This window comes from Brassica rapa, unplaced genomic scaffold, assembly GCF_000309985.2.
Source record: "Brassica rapa cultivar Chiifu-401-42 unplaced genomic scaffold, CAAS_Brap_v3.01 Scaffold0586, whole genome shotgun sequence".
Lineage (NCBI taxonomy): Eukaryota > Viridiplantae > Streptophyta > Magnoliopsida > Brassicales > Brassicaceae > Brassica > Brassica rapa.
This window is the reverse complement of record NW_022610526.1, coordinates 86,499-107,005: the sequence shown is the minus strand read 5'-3', so window position 1 is coordinate 107,005 and position 20,507 is coordinate 86,499. Positions and strand designations below refer to the sequence as shown.

General features: G+C 42.5%; 1 protein-coding gene across 1 annotated transcript; it reads left to right on the top strand.

Annotated features, from left to right (window-relative positions):
- Window positions 1–11,118: 11,118 nt before the first annotated feature.
- On the top strand, window positions 11,119–20,071 carry LOC117130601. Its single transcript, XM_033283370.1, has 2 exons — window positions 11,119–13,792; window positions 19,682–20,071. Exons 1-2 carry the CDS (start codon window positions 12,407–12,409, stop codon window positions 20,054–20,056), a joined length of 1,761 nt encoding a protein of 586 aa, XP_033139261.1. The 5' UTR covers window positions 11,119–12,406; the 3' UTR covers window positions 20,057–20,071.
- Window positions 20,072–20,507: the final 436 nt, after the last annotated feature.

Below are 20,507 nucleotides of genomic sequence, written 5' to 3'. Positions count from 1 at the left end.
GTTTGGGAATAGGACAGCTACTTCGTCGTTCTAATCAAACCAGGATGAATCACTTTGTAAGAAGCTTGATTTGGATACATAAAGTGTTGGAGAAAACACCAGGAAGTTGAATAAATCTCATAGGAGTTGGGATGAAGAAGTTATCCCACTTTCTAATCAGGTGATTCCAGTTTCCCAGTTTGGGAATAGGACAGCTTCTTCGTCGTTCCAATCAAACCAGGATGAATCACTTTGTAAGAAGCTTGATTTGGATACATAAAGTGTGAGAAACACCAGGAAGTTGAATAAATCTCATAGGAGTTGGATGAAGAAGTTATCCCACTTTCTAATCAGGTGATTCCAGTTTCCCATTTGGGAATAGGACAGCTTCTTCGTCGTTCCAATCAAACCAGGATGAATCACTTTGTAAGAAGCTTGATTTGGATACATAAAGTGTTGGAGAATCACCAGGAAGTTGAAATAAATCTCATAGGAGTTGGGATGAAGAAGTTATCCCACTTTCTAATCAGGTGATTCCAGTTTCCCAGTTTGGGAATAGGACAGCTTCTTCGTCGTTCCAATCAAACCAGGATGAATCACTTTGTAAGAAGCTTGATTTGGATACATAAATGGTGGAGAAACACCAGGAAGTTGAATAAATCTCATAGGAGTTGGGATGAAGAAGTTATCCCACTTTCAAATCAGGTGATTCCAGTTTCCCAGTTTGGGAATAGGACAGCTTCTTCGTCGTTCCAATCAAACCAGGATGAATCACTTTGTAAGAAGCTTGATTTGGATACATAAATGGTGGAGAAATCACAGGAAGTTGAATAAATCTCATAGGAGTTGGGATGAAGAAGTTATCCCACTTTCTAATCAGGTGATTCCAGTTTCCCAGTTTGGGAATAGGACAGCTTCTTCGTCGTTCCAATCAAACCAGGATGAATCACTTTGTAAGAAGCTTGATTTGGATACATAAAATGGTGGGGAAACACCAGGAAGTTGAATAAATCTCATAGGACTTGGGATGAAGAAGTTATCCCACTTTCTAATCAGGTGATTCCAGTTTCCCAGTTTGGGAATAGGACAGCTTCTTCGTCGTTCCAATCAAACCAGGATGAATCACTTTGTAAGAAGCTTGATTTGGAGTTGGAGAATCACCAGGAAGTTGAATAAATCTCATAGGAGTTGGGATGAAGAAGTTATCCCACTTTCTAATCAGGTGATTCCAGTTTCCCAGTTTGGGAATAGGACAGCTTCTTCGTCGTTCCAATCAAACCAGGATGAATCACTTTGTAAGAAGCTTGATTTGGATACATAAAGTGTTGGAGAAACACCAGGAAGTTGAATAAATCTCATAGGAGTTGGGATGAAGAAGTTATCCCACTTTCTAATCAGGTGATTCCAGTTTCCCAGTTTGGGAATAGGACAGCTTCTTCGTCGTTCCAATCAAACCAGGATGAATCACTTGTAAGAAGCTTGATTTGGATAATAAATGTGGAGAAACACCAGGAAGTTGAATAAATCTCATAGGAGTTGGGATGAAGAAGTTATCCCACTTTCTAATCAGGTGATTCCAGTTTCCCAGTTTGGGAATAGGACAGCTTCTTCGTCGTTCCAATCAAACCAGGATGAATCACTTTGTAAGAAGCTTGATTTGGATACATAAAGTGGTGGAGAAACACCAGGAAGTTGAATAAATCTCATAGGAGTTGGATGAAGAAGTTATCCCACTTTCTAATCAGGTGATTCCAGTTTCCCAGTTTGGAATAGGACAGCTTCTTCGTCGTTCCAATCAAACCAGGATGAATCACTTTGTAAGAAGCTTGATTTGGATACATAAAGTGTTGGAGAATCACCAGGAAGTTGAATAAATCTCATAGGAGTTGGGATGAAGAAGTTATCCCACTTTCTAATCAGGTGATTCCAGTTTCCCAGTTTGGGAATAGGACAGCTTCTTCGTCGTTCCAATCAAACCAGGATGAATCACTTTGTAAGAAGCTTGATTTGGATACATAAAATGGTGGAGAAACACCAGGAAGTTGAATAAATCTCATAGGAGTTGGGATGAAGAAGTTATCCCACTTTCTAATCAGGTGATTCCAGTTTTCCAGTTTGGGAATAGGACAGCTTCTTCGTCGTTCCAATCAAACCAGGATGAATCACTTTGTAAGAAGCTTGATTTGGATACATAAAATGGTGGAGAAACACCAGGAAGTTGAATAAATCTCATAGGAGTTGGGATGAAGAAGTTATCCCACTTTCTAATCAGGTGATTCCAGTTTCCCAGTTTGGGAATAGGACAGCTTCTTCGTCGTTCCAATCAAACCAGGATGAATCACTTGTAAGAAGCTTGATTTGGATACATAAAGGGTTGGAGAAACACCAGGAAGTTGAATAAATCTCATAGGAGTTGGGATGAAGAAGTTATCCCACTTTCTAATCAGGTGATTCCAGTTTCCCAGTTTGGGAATAGGACAGCTTCTTCGTCGTTCCAATCAAACCAGGATGAATCACTTGTTGTAAGAAGCTTGATTTGGATACATAAAGTGTTGGAGAATCACCAGGAAGTTGAATAAATCTCATAGGAGTTGGGATGAAGAAGTTATCCCACTTTCTAATCAGGTGATTCCATTTCCCAGTTTGGGAATAGGACAGCTTCTTCGTCGTTCCAATCAAACCAGGATGAATCACTTTGTAAGAAGCTTGATTTGGATACATAAAATGTGTGGGAGAAACACCAGGAAGTTGAATAAATCTCATAGGAGTTGGGATGAAGAAGTTATCCCACTTTCTAATCAGGTGATTCCAGTTTCCCAGTTTGGGAATAGGACAGCTTCTTCGTCGTTCCAATCAAACCAGGATGAATCACTTTGTAAGAAGCTTGATTTGGATACATAAAATGGTGGAGAAACACCAGGAAGTTGAATAAATCTCATAGGAGTTGGGATGAAGAAGTTATCCCACTTTCAAATCAGGTGATTCCAGTTTCCCAGTTTGGGAATATGACAGCTTCTTCGTCGTTCCAATCAAACCAGGATGAATCACTTTGTAAGAAGCTTGATTTGGATACATAAAATGGTGGAGAAACACCAGGAAGTTGAATAAATCTCATAGGAGTTGGGATGAAGAAGTTATCCCACTTTCTAATCAGGTGATTCCAGTTTCCCAGTTTGGGAATAGGACAGCTTCTTCGTCGTTCCAATCAAACCAGGATGAATCACTTTGTAAGAAGCTTGATTTGGATACATAAATGTTGGAGAATCACCAGGAAGTTGAATAAATCTCATAGGAGTTGGGATGAAGAAGTTATCCCACTTTCTAATCAGGTGATTCCAGTTTCCCAGTTTGGGAATAGGACAGCTTCTTCGTCGTTCCAATCAAACCAGGATGAATCACTTTGTAAGAAGCTTGATTTGGATACATAAAATGGTGGAGAGGAAGAGGAAGTTGAATAAATCTCATAGGAGTTGGGATGAAGAAGTTATCCCACTTTCTAATCAGGTGATTCCAGTTTCCCAGTTTGGGAATAGAACAGCTTCTTCGTCGTTCCAATCAAACCAGGATGAATCACTTTGTAAGAAGCTTGATTGGATACATAAAATGCTGGGGAAACACCAAGAAGTTGAATAAATCTCATAGGAGTTGGGATGAAGAAGTTATCCCACTTTCCAATCAGGTGATTCCAGTTTTCCAGTTTGGGAATTGGACAGCTTCTTCGTCGTTCCAATCAAACCAGGATGAATCACTTTGTAAGAAGCTTGATTTGGATACATAAAGGGTTGGGGAAACACCAGGAAGTTGAATAAATCTCATAGGAGTTGGGATGAAGAAGTTATCCCACTTTCAAATCAGGTGATTCCAGTTTCCCAGTTTGGGAATAGGACAGCTTCTTCGTCGTTCCAATCAAACCAGGATGAATCACTTTGTAAGAAGCTCGATTTGGATACATAAAGTGTTGGAGAATCACCAGGAAGATGAATAAATCTCATAGGAGTTGTATACACTTTTGTGTATTAGAGCATGATTCAACTAATCAGGGATAATCAGATGAGAAGATTAAAGAGATTAAGAGATTTTAGTGAGAGAATAGAGAGAGAGGCTCAAAACTCCATTAGATTGATTAATGAGAGAGTTTACAACACATATAGATTAGGATACATAATTTCGTCCAGGTTCAGTCTAGCTAGGATAAAGCATGTGTAGTCAAAGATGCTTGATTCAAACTGGCAATAAGGTCCTCACATGCTTGGGAATCTTGCTTTAGCTTTCCAGCTGGTGCCAGCCTGTCTAAAGCTCTCTAGCCTTGACCAGACCTTATCCAAACTCCTCCTTGCTTATCCAGACTCCTCCTGGCGTGTTTCACTCTCCAAATGGATGCAAGGTAACTTCCCAAGTCTTTTACCTCAGTTACCACAGTAACAATAAAGTTACTGGGGTAATCTCCAAAGTTACTGCCTGCTCCAAATCCCTCCTCTATCCATGTATCAACTCTCATCTCCTCCATCTCCTCATCTTAACACTCCCCTCAAGCTTGACCATGTGGAACAAGTCAAGCTTGGAAACCATGAAGACCTCCCTCATTAAAAACCTCACCAAAGAAAACCCATTGGGATAAAACTTTGATGAGGGAAAAAGAGTGGAGACTCCATGGTTAAGGGGCTCAGCTCCTGGGAGTAAGATCAATGAGTCCAAGCCTGGATAGTATGGACTCCATTGTCTTCAATCTCGCTGCCTTAGTAAACACATCTGCAAGCTGATCTTCACTTCTTGTATAACATGGCAGAATCACTCCTAAGATAATCATCTGCCTCACCTTATGGCAATCCACCTCTATGTGCTTTGTTCTCTCATGAAACACTGAGTTGGAGGCAATGTGGATAGCTGCTTGATTGTCACAATGCATAGTCATAGGAGTACTCTGCTCAATCTCTAGGTGCTTCAAGATCCCCTTGATCCACACCAACTCGTTTGTCAGCTTCAGCATGGCTCTATACTCAGCTTCAGCACTTGAACAAGAGATAACCTTCTGCTTCTTACTCTTCCAAGTAACCAAGTTTCCTCCAATGAATGTACAATACCCAGTAGTTGATCTCCTGTCCACTCTATCTCCTGCCCAATCAGCATCACAATACCCAACCACTTCTGTACTGCCATTACAACCCATCCAAACTCCTTGTCCAGCCGTCCCACTCAGATACCTCAGTATCCTATCAACCATCTTCCAGTGATGGACCTTTGGCGCCTGCATATGCTGACTCACTTGTTCACAGCAAAACATATATCTGGTCTGGTGATGGTCAAGTAGATCAGCTTGCCAACCATCTTCCTGTATAGCTTAGGATCTTCAAACAGCTGCTTCTCTTCAACCTCCCCCTCACGCAGAACTTTATATCCCTCCTCAAGGGGTGTCTTAGCTATCTTTCCTCCAAGCACATCAGTCTCCTTCAACATATCCATAGTATACTTCCTTTGAGACATAACAAACCCTCCTTTGATCTGCATATCTCAATGCCCAGAAAATACTTCATCTCTCCCAAATCCTTGATGTCAAACACAGATTTGAGAAACTCCTTAGTAGCCTGAATCCCTGCCTTATCACTTCCTGTGATAATCAAATCATCCACATACACTAGAATCACAATGCTCCCTGAAGGTCCTGTCAAGGTGAAGAGAGTGTGATCTAGTTCAGACTTCCTAAAGCCTCTCCCATTGAGTGTTGTACTCAGCTTCCTGTACCAAGCTCTAGGTGACTGTTTCAACCCATATATTGCTTTCTTCAATCTCAAAACATTCCCTGGCTTTACTAGATGCTCAAGACCAGGAGGTGGATGCATGTATACTTCATCTTCAAGTTCACCTTGCAAGAACGCATTCTTCACATCCATTTGCCACAAATCCCACTCCAAGTTTGTTGCAATAGATAACACAATTCGAATTGTGTGAAGCTTGGCCACTGGTGCAAAAGTATCAATGTAATCTTCCCATAAGTCTGTGTAAATCCTCTTGCAACCAGCCTAGTCTTGCGCCTATCTATCTCCCCATTTGCAAGGTACTTGATGGTGAAGATCCATCTGCTTGAAACTGCCTTCTTCCCTTTAGGTAACTCACTCTCATACCAAGTATCATTCCTGATCATTGCATCCCTTTCATCTCCTACTGAATCTCTCCAAACCTTGTGCTTCATAGCTTCTTCATAAGATCTTGGTATCTCATTCTCATCCAAGTTACACATAAACACCATGTGCTCTTCTGGAAACTCAGCAAAGGAACACACAGCTTGAGAGGGATGCTCCACAGCCTGGGCATTGTAGTACACTCTCGTGTTTACCCAGTTGGAAGGATCCCTCCTTATCCTTGTGCTCCTCCGCAAGGTCTCAACCTGTTCTTCAGCCTGAACATTCTCTTGTGCTTCCTCTCTTAAACCAGTAGGTTCTCCCTGCTCATTTCCAGTAGGTTCTCCCTGCTCATTTCCACCTGACTGAGCTCCACTCTCTACTTCATGTGTCTCCTCCTGATCATGCTGACCTGAATCCTCTTGGTTATGCTCCTGCTCCCCTGATTCAGATCCATTCCCCCTCTCATGATCAAGAGGAGTTGTTCCTCCAGCTTCTCCAGCTTGATTAGAAGGTCCTGTTCTTCCTGGTTCCTGATCTTGGGATAATCCTATCCCTAGCCTCTCCAACAACACCCTCAATGTTGTTGCCTTCTCTGATGGAGCTCGGGACAGATCCTCTAGGTCTTCCCATTTCTTCTCCTCATAATACCCTTTAGACTCAACAAACTTCACTTCTCTAGATACCATAACCCTCCTAGTTATTGGATCATAACATTTGTAGCCTTTCTGAGTGATTGAGTACCCAATGAACATAGCTTTAGTACTCTTTGCTTCTAGCTTGTTCCTTCTTTCTCCGGGAATCATCACATAACATAAGCACCCAAAGACTCTCAAATGATCAATGTGTGGCTTGGCCTTGTTTAATACTTCAAAGGGAGACAGTTTCTTCAAGACACGGGTTGGCACTCTATTGATGAGATAGCAAGCAGTCTGAACAGCATCACTCCAAAACCTCTTAGGGACATTCATGTGGAACATTATTGATCTCGCAACCTCCATCAAATGTCTGTTCTTCCTCTCAGCCACCCCATTTTGTTGTGGTGTGTAAGGACAGCTAGTTTGTTGCACAATCCCATGCTTTGCAAGATGACTCTTGAAAGCATTGCTAGTGTATTCTCCTCCATTATCAGACCTCAGAATCTTCACAGTGGCATTGTACTGGTTAGTAACATATGCTTGGAAGTTCATGAAGGCTTCCAGGACTCTGTCTTTGGAGGGAATCATGGTGATCCATGTGTACTTGGACTTCTCATCAATGAAAGTCACAAAGTACTTATGGCTGTCTCTAGACATACAGGGAGCTGTCCACACGTCTGAATGCACCAGATCAAAGCAATTCTCATATCTGGTTTCTGATGTTGGGAAGACAGTTCTACAGTGCTTTCCAAGTATACAAGCTTCACACTCCAAGTGATTGAACGCCATACTTGGTAGAATCAGTTCAATTGCCTTGGCATGAGGATGTCCCAGCCTTGCATGCCATGTGAGATTATCACACCTATCCGTTGTGCTGCTTAAACACACAGACTCCACAGGACTAGGCGCCTCAGTTGTTTGGAGATGATAGAGCTGATGCTTGCTGTCTCCTCTGCCAATAACTCTTCCAGTCTTCAAATCCTGGAACTCAACTTCATTTGGTCTGAAAACCACTTGACAATCCAGATCAACTGTAGCCTTCTTAACTGAGATTAGATTGGATGTAAACTGAGGTAGGTAGAAGGCAGTGGAGTTCTTCTCAAACAGCTTGAGGTTTCCCACTCCTTCTATTGGGATCCTGGTACCATTGGCTATCATGACACTCCCTGTTGCTGCTTTAACCTCACTGATTAGTCTCTTGTCACTGATCATGTGGTGTGTTGCTCCAGAGTCAATGATGATGGGTTTAGATGTGGATGCTTTGGCAGGAGCACCCAGACTCCGGGTCGTAGCCAAAGCATACACATGCTTAACCAACTCATCCCATTCCTTCTTTGTCACACACTCATCTGCCCTCTTGGTATCCATTCCTCTCATATCCGCACTGTCTCCTACTGTTTCTCCCATGTAAGCTGAGTATGAACACTCTCCTATAACCATCTGCTGAAGTACATCCTTGATTCTCTTCAAGATCACACTCATCCTGTCACTCAAGTGCTCAGACTCGCTATCCTTTCTCCATGCCCTTCTCTTCATTAACCACTCCTTAGAAAGTTTTCTCAACCTTCCCCTCTTACAGCTTGTACCTCCCTTCCATCTTTCTGGCTTCCTGTTCATTTCCCACACATCACAAGTATATTTAACAAGCTCACATACCTCTTCCATAAGGAAGCTGAAGATCACATCTTGCTTCCTCCTTTCTTGACAACATCTCGGATTTGATGTGTGTGTCTTCACCACATCTAGCTCTGACCATACTTCTCTCAGCCTTCCCACAAGCTGATAACACTCATCCTTTCCTTGTCTCAAGCCGCGGATCACCCCTCTGTCCTCAACGACTCTCACAAGCTTGGACTTGCCTAAAGTTGCTTCAATCTCACTCTTTGTAGTGTTTCCTTGAACAACTTCATTTCCCAGCTTCAGACCTCTTGTCTGACCTTCTTCAGTAGCCATTTCCATGAAAGGTTTCCCCTTTCCATGACTACTCCATAACCCACAGCTTTCCAAAGCTCTTTTGGCCCACCTTGACCACTCGCCATGCCTCTCCTCTTCAGTCTTCACAGTTGACTCAGGTCTGTGCTCCATTTCCATGTTGAGATGATTTGGATTCACCAGAACCTCTCACGCCACCAAGATAATGAACCCAGAAGTTAAGAACACCAAGAACACTCAAGAACACTCAAGATTTTTAAGAAAAAGGAATCACACTCTCCCACTTTGCGCAACCTGGCTCTGATACCATATACACTTTTGTGTATTAGAGCATGATTCAACTAATCAGGGATAATCAGATGAGAAGATTAAAGAGATTAAGAGATTTTAGTGAGAGAATAGAGAGAGAGGCTCAAAACTCCATTAGATTGATTAATGAGAGAGTTTACAACACATATAGATTAGGGATACATAATTTCGTCCAGGTTCAGTCTAGCTAGGATAAGAGGCATGTGTAGTCAAAGATGCTTGATTCAAACTGGCCAATAAGGTTCCTCACATGCTTGGGAATCTTGTTTTAGCTTTCCAGCTGGTGCCAGCCTGTCTAAAGCTCTCTAGCCTTGACCAGACCTTATCCAAACTCCTCCTTGCTTATCCAGACTCCTCCTGGCGTGTTTCACTCTCCAAATGGATGCAAGGTAACTTCCCAAGTCTTTTACCTCAGTTACCACAGTAACAATAAAGTTACTGTGGTAAATCTCCAAAGTTACTGCCTGCTCCAAATCCCTTCCTCTATCCATGTATCAACTCTTCATCTCCTCATCTCCTCATCTTAACAAGTTGGGATTAAGAAGTTATCCCACTTTCTAATCAGGTGATTCCAATTTTCCAGTTTGGGAATAGGACAGCTTCTCCGTCGTTCCAATCAAACCAGGATGAATCACTTTGTAAGAAGCTTGATTTGGATACATAAAATGGTGGGGAAACACCAGGAAGTTGAATAAATCTCATAGGAGTTGGGATGAAGAAGTTATCCCACTTTCTAATCAGGTGATTCCAGTTTCCCAGTTTGGGAATAGGACAGCTTCTTCGTCGTTCCAATCAAACCAGGATGAATCACTTTGTAAGAAGCTTGATTTGGATACATAAAATTGTGGAGAAACACCAAGAAGTTGAATAAATCTCATAGGAGTTGGAATGAAGAAGTTATCCCACTTTCTAATCAGGTGATTCCAATTTCCCAGTTTGGGAATAGAACAGCTTCTTCGTCGTTCCAATCAAACCAGGATGAATCACTTTGTAAGAAGCTTGATTATACATAAAATGGTGGAGAAACACCAAGAAGTTGAATAAATCTCATAGGAGTTGGGATGAAGAAGTTATCCCACTTTCTAATCAGGTGATTCCAGTTTTCCAGTTTGGGAATAGGACAGCTTCTTCATCGTTCCAATCAAACCAGGATGAATCACTTTGTAAGAAGCTTGATTTGGATACATAAAGGGTTGTAGAAACACCAGGAAGTTGAATAAATCTAATAGGAGTTGGAATGAAGAAGTTATCCCACTTTCTAATCAGGTGATTCCAGTTTCCCAGTTTGGGAATAGGACAGCTTCTTCGTCGTTCCAATCAAACCAGGATGAATCACTTTGTAAGAAGCTCGATTTGGATACATAAAGTGTTGGAGAATCACCAGGAAGTTGAATAAATCTCATAGGAGTTGGGATTAAGAAGTTATCCCACTTTCTAATCAGGTGATTCCAATTTCCCAGTTTGGGAATAGGACAGCTTCTCCGTCGTTCCAATCAAACCAGGATGAATCACTTTGTAAGAAGCTTGATTTGGATACATAAAATGGTGGGGAAACACCAGGAAGTTGAATAAATCTCATAGGAGTTGGGATGAAGAAGTTATCCCACTTTCTAATCAGGTGATTCCAGTTTCCCAGTTTGGGAATAGGACAGCTTCTTCGTCGTTCCAATCAAACCAGGATGAATCACTTTGTAAGAAGCTCGATTTGGATACATAAAGTGTTGGAGTATCACAAGGAAGTTGAATAAATCTCATAGGAGTTGGGATTAAGAAGTTATCCCACTTTCTAATCAGGTGATTCCAGTTTCCCAGTTTGGGAATAAAAAAGCTTCTTCGTCGTTCCAATCAAACCAGGATGAATCACTTTGTAAGAAGCTTGATTTGGATACATAAAGGGTTGGAGAAACACCAGGAAGTTGACTAAATCTAATAGGAGTTGGAATGAAGAAGTTATCCCACTTTCTAATCAGGTGATTCCAGTTTCCTAGTTTGGGAATAGGACAGCTTCTTCGTCGTTCCAATCAAACCAGGATGAATCACTTTGTAAGAAGCTTGATTTGGATACATAAAGGGTTGTAGAAACACCAGGAAGTTGAATAAATATAATAGGAGTTGGAATGAAGAAGTTATCCCACTTTCTAATCAGGTGATTCCAGTTTCCCAGTTTGGGAATAGGACAGCTTCTTCGTCGTTCCAATCAAACCAGGATGAATCACTTTGTAAGAAGCTCGATTTGGATATATAAAGTGTTGGAGAATCACCAGAAAGTTGAATAAATCTCATAGGAGTTGGGATTAAGAAGTGGTGTAGCCATGACCAGAGACATAGAAGAGGAGCTGAGCGAGACTGATGAGGATGAGCCAAGTGATGAGACTGCCGTAGAAGAGAGGAGTGAAGCTGAGGATACTGAAGAGAACTAGAACCAGAGTGAGATACCATGTGAGCCAGCCAGTGTGTGGAGTGGACCAGTTACTAGATCAAGACTGAGAGCACAAGAGGAGAGGCTCCAGGAGATAGCCAAAACCGTGGGCCTTGGTTCAAGGCAAGGAGATCAAGATAAACCAGCTTGTTGGTTTAATTTAATTACTTTGTAAGGGTTTTGGTTATTGGGCTTTCATTTAATTTAAACCAAAGACAATTAGGATTAGAATTAGAATTAAACCACCTTGGTTTAATATTAGGGTTTTCGATTTTCCCTTAAGAACATGGGGGATGCAGCTTTGTTTTCTTAACTTTGAATCTAAGAATTATTCAGTCAACTTTGTTGTCTTGTCTCTAGCTTTCTCTGTTCAGCTCTAGAACATTGATCTCACTTAAAGGAAGGAATTCCTGTGAATCCCATCTTAGACAATACAAGGTGATCTTGTGTCTTTGAGTAGCAAACCATCCTTGGCGCCAACCCACAGGCTCAGGGAGACGTTCATAGTTCAAAGGAGAGCTAGTAGCTTCTTAGAACACCCTCTATCCATCCACCTTCAAGTGATCCAGAGTTTAAGCCATACCCAGGCTGCACCAAGTGGTATCAGAGCCACTTGAAGGTTAGGGTTTGCGATTTGACTACTCAGATCATTCATTCCATCAAACACTTCTCTTATCTTTCTATCTGTTGTAAGCCAGCTGAGCCAACCCTGCAAATCAAAAAAAAAAAGAAAAGAGATCTCTGATCCAAATCAAAAAAAAAAAAATATATATATATATATAGCTGAAGAGTAATCCAGCTAGCTGAAGAGAAATCCAGCTCAGGGTGGTAAAGTCAGCTGGTGCCTAAATCTCTTAATACTTTCTATCTGATTCATTGGGGTTTTAGTTCTAGATCTTAAGTGTAGAACTTTGTTTTTCAACTGAACTTGTGGGAAGAGCTGAGACTTGGCGATTTGAAAACTTGAGTGAGAGAGAGATAATTTTGTTCCTGGCTTTGTGTTTTCTCTAACTATGTCAGGAACAATGAGTGAAGAGAGACGAGATGGAAAGCAACCTGAGAGTTCAGGAGAACCGGCTGTCCAGCAAATCAACCTCAACCAAGTTCAATTTGAGGCTATGATAGCTGAGATAACCAGAAGAATGCAAAATACTTACAACCGTGCTCAACAAGCTAATGAAACTTTACCTGGTGATAATGCAGGGCAAGAGAGGGACGCGGTTGCTGCTGGAGCTCAGAGAGCACGCATTGGACCTATAAGAGGGCAACGAGTTGAGCTTAGGGGTCGTGGGATTTATGGAGAACATTATCAAGAAGAGTCAGCTGATGAAAGTGATGATGGATCTCAGGCTAGTCATCATGGTAGAAATCACAACCGCAGGCGACCAGCTACTGATAACCTAGGCAATCTCAAGCTTAGAATCCCTCCATTCCATGGGAAGAATGATCCTGATGCTTACTTAGAGTGGGAGAAGAAGATTGAACTGGTTTTCAATTGCCAACAGTTCATCACTGAGGAGAGAAAAGTGAGACTAGCAGCTACTGAATTCTGTGGTTATGCTATCAGCTGGTGGGATCAGATTGCTACTACCAGGAGACGCAATGGAGAGCCTCAGGTAGCTTCCTGGTTTGAGATGAAAACTGTGATGAAGAAGAGATTTGTTCCTAATCACTATGGAAGAGATCTACACCAGAAGTTGAGAAGGCTTTCTCAAGGATCTAAGAGTGTAGAGGACTATCATCAGGAGATGGAAACACTCATGTTGAAAGCTGACTTAGAAGAAGAAGTAGAAGCTACTATGGCTAGATTCCAAGGAGGTCTTAACAGAGATATACAAGATAGGTTGGAGCTACAAGAGTATGAGGACATGGATGAACTGCTACATAAGGCTATTTTGATTGAGCAGCAGAACAAGAGGAAGAGCTCTACCCGGTCTTCATACACTCCTGCTTCAAAACCGGCTTACTCCAAGGAAGATAAGCCAGGGGATAAGTCCAAAGAAGGTTCTTCTTCAGTGGAGACCAAGAGAGATGACAAGGGTAAAGGAGTAGCCACACCTACTAAGACCAGGAACATTAAGTGTTTCAAGTGTCATGGTTTTGGTCACTATGCTAATGAGTGCACCAACAAGAAGGTGATGACTATCTTAGCCGACGGGGAGGTGATATCTGAAGAGGAGGACGCCGGCCAAGAGTCTGATGAGGAAGGCGTGGAGTACCCTGTCCGTGGAGAGCTATTGGTCACCAGGAGACTTCTAAATGCTCAACCTAAAACCAAAGAAGATGAGCAAAGGGAAAACTTGTTTCACACCAGATGCTTGATTCAAGAAAAGGTTTGTAGCTTGATCATTGATGGAGGAAGTTGTACTAATGTAGCAAGTGCTGAGCTGGTGGAGAAGTTGTTAAAATGAGCTGTTCAGTGTATGGGGAGATGGCTTAAGGAGTTGAGGATGTGAGAATGTGAAGGCAAAGGGAAGGAAAGTTAGGGATCGACCAGGCCGTACAAGAGGCCGTACCGGCCGTACCGTCCGTACTGTCCGGGTCGATCCATAACGCGACCAAGAGGAAAGTTACCCGGGTGAAAGGGTTAAACGGCCAAAGGGGTTTTACCTTAGGAGATATGACCGTTTGGATGGATAGAGTGACCGCGCTTATCCTGACAGTCTGGCACAGGCTGTAAAGGCAAAAGGAGTCTCCCCAAAGATGCCATAAGCGTGTGATCTTCCTCATTGGTTTACATTTGAATTAAAGCAACCTTATCCTTGACCACACATGCTTAGAGCTTCTGAATACCCTAATGTCTCTCTCTATATATTGTAAACTCTGTCTTGATTAATGATTAACACGAGTTCATCAGATTCTCTCTCTAGTTCATCATGTTTCTCTTCTACATTTCATAAATCATCTCATCTCACTTTAATCTTTCTCTAAATCTCTCAATACCTGTTCAACTCTCTAAAATCATATGGTATCAGAGCCAGGTTGGCTTTGGTATTGAGATTTAGAGTGTTCTTCAGCTTCAGTTCATACTCTTTCATACTTTCTTTTCGGTTCTAACAAAGCAAGATGGAGGGAAACTACAAGGTCATTACGGTTCCTGTTGCGTTGAAGGGTGGTAGTAACTACCTGTTGTGGTCAAGGCTGGTGAAGACAACCATTGGGAGGCTAGGGCTGTGGAGTCACATCACGGATGATGCAACCAAGCCAGTGGCTAAAGACGGAGAAGGAGATGAAGGTGTGGGAGATCAAGTTGCTGCTGCCGAGAAGAAGTGGATTCAAGAAGACTTGATGGTGCTTTCAGTGCTACAAGGGTCCCTTGAAGAGCATCTCTTGGAGGCCTACAGCTACTGCGAGACTCCAAAACACCTGTGGGAGGTACTCCAGAAGACATTTGGGAACGTTACCAATCTGAACCGCGTGTATGAGATTAAGAAGGCCATCAACACACTGGTTCAAGATGGAGAAGAGTTCACCAAGCATTTGGGCAAGTATAGATCCTTGTGGTCTGAGCTTGAATCATTGAGGCCAAGCACCGCGGATCAAGAGCTACTCATGGAGAGGAGGGAGCAGAATCAGGTGTTTGGATTGCTGCTGACACTAGATCCTCCATTCAATGATGTGATCAAGCACATGTTGAGGATGCCGAGTCTTCCATCTATGGAGGAAGTGTGTGCGCAGATTCAGAAGGAAGAGGGGTCACTTGGTATGTTTGGAGGGAAAGGAGACATGGCTCTGTCCAACAAGGCTGAAGCAATCCAAGCACACAAGGCTGCTTACCGTGGAGAGGAAAGGAAGTTCAGTGGAAACTGTGACCATTGCAAGAAGCCGGGACACAAGAGGAGTCAGTGCTGGATCCTACACCCCCATTTGAAGCCGGCCAAGTTCAACAAGGAGAGAGAGGGAAGAGCTCACCTTTCTGCAGAGACAAGTGAAGCTGGCGCATCAGGAGCTGGCTCATCTGGTCTTGCGGGTGAAAGTGAAGGAAGAGCCTTAACCTCTCACCACCAAGGAGCTGTGAAGAACATGGATCATGAGGTGATCAAGAAGTCAGACATTGATGCCTTGATCAAAGCCCTTAAAGAGTCTGGTAAAGCCCTTGGTTATTCCTATACTGCTCATGTGTTGCCTAGAACTTGTGATAGCTTGCTAGGAAACTTTGATAGAATGGGAAATGAACCAGATAGATATACAACCTTTGCTGCTGATAGGATGTCTAGAAATGAATCCACATTGCTTGATCTCATTGATAAACTGAAACTGGTAAAAGAATCACCTAGGAATCATATTGCTCAAGGAATAAAACCATTGATTATTGATTCAGGTGCTTCACATCACATGATAAGTGATGATAGCCTTATAAAGAACATAGAACCGGCTCATGGACATGTAATGATTGCAAATGGTGATAGAATTCCTATTAGAGGAGTAGGAGACTTGAAACTGTTTAATAAGGATTCTAAAGCTTTGTACATGCCTGAGTTTACTTCTAATCTATTATCTGTTAAGAGGTGTACCAATGATCTTCAATGCAATGTTATTTTCAGTCCTAATGATGTGAAATTTCAGGATATTGAAAGCAGTAAGTTGATTGGGCAAGGAGTAACCAAAGGAGACCTTTATTTACTTGAAGACCTTTCTATCATTTCTAGTTCTAGTTGCTTGTTGAGTTCCGTTTTAAGTAGAGGTGCATTGTGGCATTCTAGGCTAGGACATCCACATGTTAGAGCCTTAAGCTTAATGTTACCAGGTGTCATGTTTAAAAATAATGAGTGTGAAGCTTGTATTTTGGGAAAACATTGTAAGACTGTGTTCAAGAGATCTACTACTATCTATGATAAATGCTTTGATCTTGTTCATTCTGATGTATGGACTGCTCCATGCTTATCTAGGGACAATTACAAATACTTTGTCACATTCATAGATGAGAAATCCAAATACACCTGGATAACACTAATTAAAACAAAGGATAGGGTTCTAGATGCATTTAGAAACTTTCAATCATATGTTTCTAACCAGTATAATGCCAAGATTAAGATTTTCAGGTCTGATAATGGTGGAGAGTATACTGGCCATGCATTCAAGAACCATCTAGCTCAACATGGGATACTTCACCAAACGAGTTGCCCGTATACACCTCAACAAAATGGAGTGGCTGAGAGAAAGAACAGACATCTTATGGAAGTGGCTAGATCAATGATGTTCCAGATGAGAGTGCCAAAGAGATTCTGGAGTGATGCTGTGATCACGGCTTGCTACCTAATCAATAGGAATCCAACCAAGATCCTGGAAGACAAAGCTCCTTATGAAGTTCTCAACAACAGCAAGCCAGTCCTAGATCACCTAAGAGTGTTTGGGTGTGTAAACTATGTTCTTATCCCGGGAGAGATGAGAAACAAGCTGGAAGCAAAGAGTATCAAAGCTATGATGATAGGATACTCAACCACACAGAAGGGATACAAGTGCTTTGTTCCTGAGTCAAGGAGAGTTCTTGTATCAAGAGATGTCAAGTTCTTTGAAGAGAAGAGCTACTATGAAGATAAAGATTGGAAAGAGCTGGAGGATCTTTCACAACCTTCAGATAGAGCTACAAGCTTGAGACAGATACTAGAAGGTCTTGGAATTGGAATGTCCCAGGAGTCGACAGAGAATCAGTCATCTGAAAGACAAGAAGCTGAAGAACCATCTCACCTTGATCATGAGGGAGGGAATGGAATTGAGCCGGATGAGAATCAAGATTTTGCGGATCATCCTGATCAAGGTGGAGCTGAACCAAGTAATGAAGAGCTTAATGAGTTACCAGAACAAGGAGAAGTGGAAGCAACTGAAGTAGAAGCACCAGAGCAAGCACCAGCTGAGGTACCATTGAGGAGAAGCACACGGCTGAAGAGAGATGCTTCCAACTGGGTAAACACGAGAGTGTACTACAATGCCCAGGCTGTGGAGCATCCTTCTCAAGCTGTGTGTTCATTTGCCTGTTATCCAAAGGAGCATTGCGCATTCATGATGAGCCTAGATGAAAGTAGTGTACCAAGATCATATGAAGAGGCAATGCTACATCAAGATTGGAAGGAATCTGTTGGAGATGAGGCAAATGCCATGATAAAGAATGACACTTGGTTTGAAAGTGAGTTGCCAAAAGGAAAGAAGGCAGTAACCAGCAAGTGGATATTCACCATTAAGTATCTACCTGATGGAACCATTGACAGAAAGAAGACAAGACTGGTGGCTAGAGGATACACTCAAACATATGGGGAAGACTACATTGATACCTTTGCCCCTGTTGCCAAGCTACATACAATAAGAATTGTATTGTCTCTTGCTGTGAACCTTGAGTGGGAGCTTTGGCAGATGGATGTGAAGAATGCATTTCTTCAGGGAGAACTAGAAGATGAAGTGTACATGCATCCACCACCGGGTCTTGAACATCTTGTGAAACCAGGGAATGTATTGAGACTCAAGAAGGCAATCTATGGGTTGAAGCAATCACCTAGAGCATGGTACAACAAGCTGAGTACTACTCTGAATGGCCGTGGGTTCAAGAAGTCAGAGTTGGATCACACCCTCTTCACCCTCACTACACCTTCAGGTATCATCTGTCTACTCGTATATGTTGATGACATTATCATAACAGGTAGTGATAAGGCTGGTATAAAAGCCACAAAGGAGTTTTTGAAATCTGTGTTTGAAATCAAAGACTTAGGGGAAATGAAATACTTCCTTGGAATTGAGTTGTGTAGATCTAAGGAAGGATTGTTCATTTCCCAAAGGAAGTATACACTTGATCTTTTGAAAGATGCAGGTATACAAGGAGACAAGACAGCAAAGATGCCTCTTGAAGATGGATACAAGGTTCCACGTGAGGGGGAGGTTGAAGATAGCAAGGCCTTTCATGATCCAAAGCTGTACAGGAAGCTAGTAGGGAAGCTCATCTACCTTACAATCACACGACCAGACATATGCTTTGCGGTGAACCAAGTGAGCCAGCATATGCAAGTCCCAAAGGATCATCACTGGCGCATGGTGGAGAGACTTCTCTTGTATCTGAATGGGACGTCAAGCCTTGGAGTGTGGATGGGATGCAACAAGAGCACTGAAGTGGTGGGATACTGTGATGCGGATTGGGCTGGAGATAGAGCAGACAGGAGATCAACCACCGGCTATTGTACATTCATTGGAGGCAACTTGGTGACTTGGAAGAGTAAGAAGCAGAAGGTGGTGTCTTGTTCAAGCGCTGAAGCTGAGTATAGAGCAATGCTGAAGCTTACCAATGAGTTGGTATGGATCAAAGGAATCTTGAAGCACTTGGAGATAGAGCAGGGAACTCCAATGACTATGCATTGTGATAATCAAGCGGCTATACACATTGCGACCAACTCAGTCTTCCATGAGAGAACCAAGCACATTGAAGTTGATTGTCACAAGGTGAGGCAGATGATTGTCTTGGGAGTGATCTTGCCATGCTACACAAGGAGTGAGGATCAACTTGCGGATGTGTTCACCAAGGCCGCAAGACAAAAGACTATGGAGTCCATTCATACCAGATTGGGGCTCATAGATCTTTCCCCAAGGAGCTGATCCCCTTTGCCATGAGGTCTTCACTCTTTTTCCCTCATCAAGGTTTTGTCCCAATGGGTTTTCCTTGGTGAGGTTTTTAATGAGGAAGATCTCATGGTGGTTCCAAGCTTAACTAAGTTACTAAGTTAAGCTTGAGGGGGAGTGTTAAAATGAGCTGTTCAGTGTATGGGGAGATGGCTTAAGGAGTTGAGGATGTGAGAATGTGAAGGCAAAGGGAAGGAAAGTTAGGGATCGACCAGGCCGTACAAGAGGCCGTACCGGCCGTACCGTCCGTACTGTCCGGGTCGATCCATAACGCGACCAAGAGGAAAGTTACCCGGGTGAAAGGGTTAAACGGCCAAAGGGGTTTTACCTTAGGAGATATGACCGTTTGGATGGATAGAGTGACCACGGCTTATCCTCACAGTCTGGCACAGGCTGTAAAGGCAAAAGGAGTCTCCCCAAAGATGCCATAAGCGTGTGATCTTCCTCATTGGTTTACATTTGAATTAAAGCAACCTTATCCTTGACCACACATGCTTAGAGCTTCTGAATACCCTAATGTCTCTCTCTATATATTGTAAACTCTGTCTTGATTAATGATTAACACGAGTTCATCAGATTCTCTCTCTAGTTCATCATGTTTCTCTTCTACATTTCATAAATCATCTCATCTCACTTTAATCTTTCTCTAAATCTCTCAATACCTGTTCAACTCTCTAAAATCATAGAAGTTGGGTCTTCAAGTGTTCAAGCATCCTAAGCCATATCTCTTGCAATGGATCAATGATGAGGGAGGATTAAAGATCACCAAGCAAGTGAAGGTATTGCTATCAGTGGGAAAGTACCAGGATGAGATCACTTGTGATGTAGCACCCCTGGAAGCTAGCCACATCCTTCTTGGACGTCCATGGCAGTATGATAAGAGATCAGTACATGATGGCTTTACCAACAGATACACTTTTATCCATAAGGATAAACAAGTTACCCTGGCGCCAATGACCCCTCAGGAGGTACACCAGGATCAGATGCATCTCAAAATGAAGAGAGGAGAGTCCAAGGCCGCCAGCAAGTCCTTGCTTCTTGAAGAGACCAGCCAGGGTAAGTAAACTCAACCTCTTTGCTACCGCTAAAGATATCAAAACTGCTGTGATTGAACAATCAAATTTTATACTAGTGGTTTATAAAGAATTGTTGAGCTCTACTACTAACCCTGTTCCTGCGATTCCAGAGGAGATTGAGAGTCTTTTCCAGGAGTATAGAGATGTGTTCCCAGAGGACAATCCCATAGGTCTGCCGCCTATTAGGGGAATAGAGCACCAGATTGACTTTGTACCAGGAGCTACTTTACCAAACCGTCCAGCATACAGGACCAACCCTGTGGAGACTAAGGAGCTTCAGAAACAAGTCAATGAGCTAATGGAGAGGGACATATCAGGGAGAGTATGAGTCCTTGTGCTGTACCTGTCCTCTTGGTGCCAAAAAAGATGGAAGCTGGAGGATGTGTGTGGACTGCAGAGCCATCAACAACATAACAGTTAAGTACAGACATCCTATTCC